At 38.5% G+C, this 8,190-nt stretch overlaps 1 protein-coding gene across 1 annotated transcript in view; it reads left to right on the top strand.

The window, feature by feature from the left end:
- stab1 (stabilin 1) overlaps positions 1 to 8,190 on the top strand; it is a 122,935-nt gene that overhangs the window by 76,256 nt on the left and 38,489 nt on the right. Inside the window, exons 53-56 of the mRNA XM_032514890.1 lie at positions 40 to 186; positions 1,783 to 1,839; positions 1,933 to 2,101; positions 3,627 to 3,776. Of these exons, the coding sequence (XP_032370781.1) occupies positions 40 to 186; positions 1,783 to 1,839; positions 1,933 to 2,101; positions 3,627 to 3,776 (523 nt within the window). The remainder of the gene's footprint in view (positions 1 to 39; positions 187 to 1,782; positions 1,840 to 1,932; positions 2,102 to 3,626; positions 3,777 to 8,190) is intronic.

The following is an 8,190-nucleotide window of genomic DNA, read 5'->3' as shown; positions in this document are numbered from 1 at the left end:
TGTGTGTGTGTGTGTGTGTGTGTGTGTGTGTGTGTTCAGGGGGCTGTATTGATTAATGAGAACGCAGCCCGGATAGTGGAGCGCTACCTGAACTTCAAAGAGGGCGTGGCCTATGGCATCGACCAGCTACTGGAACCACCTGGCCTGGGAGCACTCTGCGACAGTCTGGAGAACAAAACCGCTTACGTGAGCAGTGCTGATACTATTACTTTTAATACTGCTTTAAAACTCACAACATACATGCTAATACTTATACCAGTTGAAATTAAATAATTACTAATTTTCACCTCTGTTTGGATAGTCTTTTAAGATGATTTAAATCAGTACATATTTTGGAATTCTATGGATGGAGGGATCACAAAAACCAAATCCTAAGACACATGTAAATATGAGATGACTATGTGAGCTGACAAAAAATACAAAACAAAAGCTAGTGATTACATAATGTGCTGCTAGAGTGGCTACAAACCAGTGAGACTACCGATAGTGTTAGATCTGCCACAGTTACTGAACAGAATGCCTTTATTGTCATAATACACAAGTGCAGTACCTGTCCAAAGAGATTTAACACAAAAAAATAAAAATATAAAATGTAAAATGTAAGTAGTGCAGAAAAAAGAGAGGGGGAGAATGTGATGCACAGCCCTGAGAACAGCTGTATACATATATAAAGTAGTAGAGAGATAAACGGTTGGTATACACATTATGCAGAAATATAGTTTGGTGTATCAAAAGTCCTGAGTATTAAATATTGCACTGTAATGTGATTAAATGGTTAAGTATTAATAATAAATAAATAAACATTGCACTGTACCAAGATTAAATGGTTAAATATTAAGTTTTGCACTGTAATGAAATTGAACAGAATTCCAGTGTCCTTTAAGGTTTTATATAACAGTATTGCACAGTAGGTGGGAGAAGAAAGTCTGGGGGCGGGGGACGGTTGGGGTGGAGTCAGTGCATGTGTGAGTTCAGGGTGGTTATGGCTTTTGGGAAGAAACTGTCTGTTAGTCCTTGCTCTGATGCACCTGTAGCATCTGCTCCATTCAGTGGAAATACCGTGATCGGTGGACTTCTCTCGGGGATGAAGACAATCTCTTTACATCTTCGTGCTGTTGACCGAGAGCATGCCGTCTAGACATCGCCAACCTTTGGGGGAACAAAGAGCCAGAGAGGCTAATTGTGACACTAGCGCTAACATATTAGCACTCACCAACTATCCCTGCAAGGTGTCCCTACGGCAACAATAGGGCTGCAACTAACAATTATTCTGTCGATTATTTTCTCAATGAATCGATTTGTTCTTTACTCTATAAAATGCCAGAAAATGGGATAGAATATTCATCAGTGATCAGTACCAAAGCCTAATATGATGTCTTGTTTTGTCCACAACTCCAGCTGTTCAGTCGTAGAGGAGTAAACAAACTAGAAAAACTTATTTAAGAAGCTAGACTGAGAGATTGTTTTTACTCAAACCGATTAATCGATTATCAAAATAGTTGGCGATTCATTTTAATATTTGACAACTAATATATTAATCGATTGATCGTTGCAGCTCTAGTCACCAAACTTCTAGAACAAAACAGTCATTAAGACACATGGATGGGACTGGGCCTTGATACAACTACCCCAGTAACTTGCTAATTATATATTGCTAATACAACTGTTTCACCACCACCACAGCAAATAGCGATGCCACACTGCCGTGGTTATTACACTGATGTCAGCCTTTCGACTTTTCTTGGTAGCTGCACTAACGCTTTCTGTCTTAAAATGTCTCAGGGGCGCTGTGGACGCTGTCTCTTCCCTCCATACTGCCCCTTCAGACACCAAGACACGGTGAGATCTGCTACAAATTCAATACCGGAACATTAGCAGCTTGTACAATTCGTAATCTATGTTGAGATAAATGTCCGTCTTGCCTTCTTCCAGGGAAAGACAGAGCGGTGTTTGCAGTTCAGGACCTCCAGGTATGGCCGCGGCTACCCATCTTTCTTTGACCTGGATGACCCTTGGGGCCGGGCGGGCTGTAAGAGAGTTTGTCAGTTTCCTTCCTGGGTCCAAAAGTGCTGCAAAAACCACTACGGCCGAGACTGCCAAGGTAAGAAAGGCACATAGGGAAGCTGCTCATGTGGTCAGACATTCATCTCATCCTGCCCACACAGTTCCTGGAGAAACTCTTCCCCCCGAGAGGCTCCAGTGTTTATTCTCAGAGCCTTCTTTCCATTTGTGGAGCTACACATGTTAAGAGTCCTGAGGGTGTCAATTAATGAAAGGATGATGACAGAAACATAGGAGAGAGGCTTTGTTTTGGCAGAAAGGAACGTGACAGATTCACAACAATGGTTTTGGTCAACACACAAATGTGTTACATCAGCCATCTTATTTTTGGTGTTATCGCAATAAAATACTACGGGTAGTTTGAGTTTCTAGATCCGTTTGTTATAATGCTATTTAATCCTTATGTTGTCTTCCCGTCAAAATTGAAAATCAACAATTTTGTTGACTCTATTATCTATTCTATTATTATATTATATCTATTATTATCAATGTTTTTTAAAATATTTGTCTTAAATTTTTGTCCCTTTTTCAACACTTTTGATGCTTTTTTTCAATGTTTGTCCCTCTTTTGACGTTTTCAACACTACGTTACTTATTAACTTTAGTTTTACAGTTATTTTTGGAATTTATGGTCAATGAACCTCATTTTTAGGAAATGATTCCCAATGTTTGAGTTAGAAAAGCGGAAATTAGGAATTATTTATAATACAATTAAAAAACTGAATGTTGATGGATAATCACAGACTGGAATATGTCAACGTTTACTCAATACTATGTAGAAACCACTTCAATTTTTTTTCTTCAAATGCTATAAAATTGTATAAGACACTTCAAAATAACCCATCAAAATCACCCCATGAGCGTGGCGTAATTTGGGGTAATTACAAGTGGGTAGTTAAAAACATGAGGGTTAACACAATACATATTCCTTTAAGGCTGTGTTTTTATCCTCTAATAATTATCTCCGCCAAGGAGATGTGTTTGTTCTGGGGTTTTTTGTCGGTTTGTTTGTTTTGTTTGTTTTTCAGCAGGATAACAGCAAAACTTCTGGATTTTCATGAAACTCGGTGAAAGGATGTAGCATGGGCCAGGGAACAGCCCATTACATTTTGGAGCAGATCCAAAACACAATATATTACATACATACATACATATAGATACACACATTATTTTTCTCTTTTGTGAACATTAAAAGACATAGCCCGTTTTTGCTGCATTCATATGGTTTCAGAATAATTGTAAAAAATGAGTTCCCAACTGGGAAAATTCCCACTACATTAACATTGTGAGAAATTCCCACCGAGTGCCCTTTCAGTTTATTCGGTCTTACATATCCTCATCATGTTAGTAAACTTAGTTTTACATTTGTTTTGTTTATTCTGTGCATCCATAGTTCTATACTTGATTGAATTCTTTTGATTTTCTTTTTGTTTTTTTGCTGTTTTGTTTTTTTGGACAGTTTTTGTAAGACCATGATTGAAATATTTGTTTTTAAATGTTTTTAAAAGCTTTCTTTTGTTATTCCTCCATCTGTTTTTTGACTCCATCTCTTCTGTGTGTTTAAGTTTGTCCAGGTGGCCTAGAGGCCCCTTGTGGTAACCATGGTGACTGTGACGACGGGATGCGTGGTTCAGGAAGATGTAGGTGCCACGAAGGTTTCAGAGGAACAGCCTGCGAACATTGTACCACCAACCACTACGGCCCCAACTGCACAGGTAGACCAAATCCAGGAAACACAAAAACTATTATATTTAAAATATTAAAAATATCTAGTATGTCAAATACAGTTTGCTAAAAATGCCATGATGTGCTACTGCATCCGGTCACATTTTGCAGTGTAAATGAGCAAGAAGGTCAAAGTTTAAGGCACATTGTTCTGTAGAAGTATGTCACAATTTGATGCATTCAGTACTGTATGCAACAGTATATACTGTTAAAGGCAGTTGCAGTACATACTAAAAGTAAAAAGAAAAAGTATGTGAGTAGGAACACATAAGAAAATACCAGAATTAAGTAAGGCCATTCTTTGTGGACAGTTTTCACAGTAGAATATCATAAGATATATTTGAGTTTTTTGCAACATGTAGTAGCTTTTAAAAGTCTGATAAATAAAACTCAGATTATCTTCGCTTGTCTCAAAGATGCTCACAAGTCTGAGCAAGAGTCCAAGTCAAGTCTTAAGTCCTGTGTTGTATCCCCTGCTGCCTTCCATCCAGCCTGCTGAGAACACTGCATCGCTACACACAAGGAATTCAGCCATGTCAGCCAGCGGGACGTAAATGGTTACGTCAATCAAATTCAAAAGTTTGGCAAAAAACAGACTCTCATTCATCTTTTCATAACATCTTCAGAATCAGAATCAGAATCAGAAATACTTTATTGATCCCCGAAGGAAAACTCTTTGTTGCAGTGCACAAATATTATAATAGAGTAGAAATACAAGAAATAAAGAAATATAAGGAATTGGATATGTACGGTATTTACTAAAGAATGTTATTATACATTATTTCATAATAACATAATTAAGGATTTGGAAAGGTGAAAGTAAAATAATAATAATAATAAATATAATAATAATAATAATAATAATAATAATTGTGTGTTGAAATTGCACACATGTCGGCAGGCCAGTGTTATTGCACAAAACAGATAATACAGAAATATTGTCCAGTTTCACCTCCTAAGTGTCTTGTGTGTCAAACACTTAGAGGGAGGAGTTAAAGGTTTGATGGCCACAGGCAGAATGACTTCCTGTGGTGCATTTTGGGAGAATGAGTCTGTCACTGAAAGTGCTCCTGTGATTGAGCAGCAAGCCATGGAGTGGGTGCGAGACATTGTCCAAGATGGCATGTAGTTTGGACAGCGTCCTCCTCTCTGACACCACCAACAGAGGTCCAGCTCCACCCCCACGACGTCACGGCCTTGCGGATCATTTGTTGAGTCTGTTTGCTTCCCATACCCTCAGCCTGCTGCCCCAGCATGCAACAGCAAACAGGATAGCACTGGCCACTACAGACTCATAAAACATCCTCAGCATCTTCCTGCAGATGTTGAAAATAGAGACGGCTTTGGCCCTTCCTGTAGAGGGCTTGAGTGTTCTTGGCCCAGTCATCCTTATGTTGTCTTCCGTCAAATTGAAAATCAACAATTTTGTTGACTCTATTATCTATTCTATTATTATTTAATCTATTATTATCAATGTTTTTAAATTTTGTCTTAAATTTTGTCCCTTTTTCAACACTTTTGATGCTTTTTTTCAATGTTTGTCCTCTTTTGACGTTTTCAACACTACGTTACTTATTAACTTTAGTTTTACAGTTATTTTTGGAATTTATGGTCATGAACCTCATTTTTAGGAAATGATTCCCAATGTTTGAGTTAGAAAGCGGAAATTAGGATTATTTATAATACAATTAAAAAACTGAATGTTGATGGATAATCACAGACGGAATATGTCAACGTTACTCAATACTATGTAGAAACCACTTCAATTTTTTTTCTTCAAATGCTATAAAATTGTATAAGACACTTCAAAAATCCATCAAAATCACCCCATGAGCGTGGCGTAATTTGGGGTAATTACAATGGGTAGTTAAAAACATGAGGGTTAACACATACATATTCCTTTAAGGCTGTGTTTTTACCTCTAATATTATCTCCGCCAGGAGATGTGTTTGTTTCTGGGTTTTTTCGGTTTGTTTGTTTTGTTTGTTTTTCACAGGATAACAGCAAAACTTCTGGATTTTCATGAAACTCGGTGAAAGGATGTAGCATGGGCCGGAACAGCCCATTACATTTTGGAGCAGATCCAACACACATATATTACATACATACATACAATAGATACCACATTATTTTTCTCTTTTGTGAACATTAAAGACATAGCCCGTTTTTGCTGCATTATATGGTTTCAGAATAATTGTAAAAAATGAGTTCCCAACTGGGAAATTCCCACTACATTAACATTGTGAGAAATTCCCACCGAGTGCCCTTTCAGTTTATCGGTCTTACATATCCTCATCATGTTAGTAAACTTAGTTTTACATTTGTTTTGTTTATTCTGTGCATCCATAGTTCTATACTGATTGAATTCTTTTGATTTCTTTTTGTTTTTTTGCTGTTTTGTTTTTTTGACAGTTTTTGTAAGACCTATGAAATATTTGTTTTTAAATGTTTTTAAAAGCTTTCTTTTGTTATTCCTCCATCTGTTTTTGACTCCATCTCTTCTTTGTGTTAAGTTTGTCCAGGTGGCCTAGAGCCCCTTGTGGTAACCATGGTGACTGTGACGACGGGATGCGTGTTCGAAGATGTAGGTGCCACGAAGGTTTCAGAGGAACAGCCTGCGACATTGTACCACCAACCACTACGGCCCCAACTGCACAGGTAGACCAAATCCAGGAAACACAAAAACTATATTTAAAATATTAAAAATATCTAGTATGTCAATACAGTTTGCTAAAAAGCCATGATGTCTACTGCATCCGTCACATTTTGCAGTGTAAATGAGCAAGAAGGTCAAAGTTAAGGCACATTGTTCTGTAGAAGTATGTCACAATTGATGCATTCAGTACTGTATGCACAGTATATGTTAAAGGCAGTTGCAGTACATACTAAAAGTAAAAAGAAAAAGTAGGTGAGTAGGAACACATAAGAAAATACCAGAATTAGTAAGGCCATTCTTTGTGGACAGTTTTCACAGTAGAATATCATAAGATATATTTGAGTTTTTTGCAACATGTAGTAGCTTTTAAAAGTCTGATAAATAAAACTCAGATTATCTTCGCTTGTCTCAAAGATGCTCACAGTCTGAGCAAGATCCAAGTCAAGTCTTAAGTCCTGTGTTGTATCCCTGCTGCCTTCCATCCAGCCTGCGGAACACTGCATCGCTACACACAAGGAATTCAGCCATGTCAGCCAGCGGGACGTAAATGGTTACGTCAATCAAATTCAAAAGTTTGGCAAAAAACAGACTCTCATTCATCTTTTCATAACATCTTCAGAATCAGAATCAGAATCAGAAATACTTTATTGATCCCCGAAGGAAAACTCTTTGTTGCAGTTGCACAAATATATAATAGATAGAAATACAAAGAAATAAAGAAATATAAGGAATTGGATATGTACGGTATTTACATAAAGGAATGTTATTATACATTATTTACATAATTAACATAATTAAGGATTTGGAAAGGTGAAAAGTAAAATAATAATAATAATAATAATAATAATAATAATAATAATAATAATAATAATTGTAGTAGTTGAAATTGCACACATGTCAGGCCAGTGTTATTGCACAAAACAGATAATACAGATAATATTGTCCAGTTTCAACCTCTCTAAGTGTCTGTGTGTCAAACACTTAGAGGGAGGAGTTAAAAGGTTTGATGGCCACAGGCAGGAATGACTTCCTGTGGTGCATTTTGGGAGAATGAGTCTGTCACTGAAAGTGCTCCTGTGATTGAGCAGCAAGCCATGGAGTGGGTGCGAGACATTGTCCAAGATGGCATGTAGTTTGGACAGCGTCCTCCTCTCTGACACCACCAACAGAGAGTCCAGCTCCACCCCCACGACGTCACTGGCCTTGCGGATCAGTTTGTTGAGTCTGTTGGCGTCCGCTACCCTCAGCCTGCTGCCCCAGCATGCAACAGCAAACAGGATAGCACTGGCCACTACAGACTCATAAAACATCCTCAGCATCTTCCTGCAGATGTTGAAAATAGAGACGGCTTTGGCCCTTCCTGTAGAGGGCTTGAGTGTTCTTGGCCCAGTCCAGTTTATTCTCTAAGTCAGCACTCCCAGGTATTTGTAGTCCTCCACAATGTCCACACTGACCCCTGGATGGAAACAGGGCTCACTGCTGCCTTGGCTCCCTTAGATCCACCACCAGCTCCTTGGTCTTTGACACGTTGAGCTGTAGATGTTCAGCTCACTCCATGTGACAAAGTCCCCACCACAGCTCTGTACTCAGCCCGTCCCCTCGCTGATCATCCAACCACAGCAGAGTCATCAGAAACTTCTGAAGATGCAGGACTCTGTGTGTTAGTTGAAGTCTGTGGTGTAGATGGTGAAGAGGAGGGAGAGAGGCAGTCCCCTGTGGGCCCCGTGTTGCGGACCACTCTGTCTGAC

The sequence above is a fragment of the Etheostoma spectabile genome, chromosome 4 (assembly GCF_008692095.1).
Source record: "Etheostoma spectabile isolate EspeVRDwgs_2016 chromosome 4, UIUC_Espe_1.0, whole genome shotgun sequence".
Classification (NCBI taxonomy): domain Eukaryota; kingdom Metazoa; phylum Chordata; class Actinopteri; order Perciformes; family Percidae; genus Etheostoma; species Etheostoma spectabile.
Note: the sequence above shows the minus strand (reverse complement) of the source record. Positions and strands in the feature narration are given on the sequence as shown.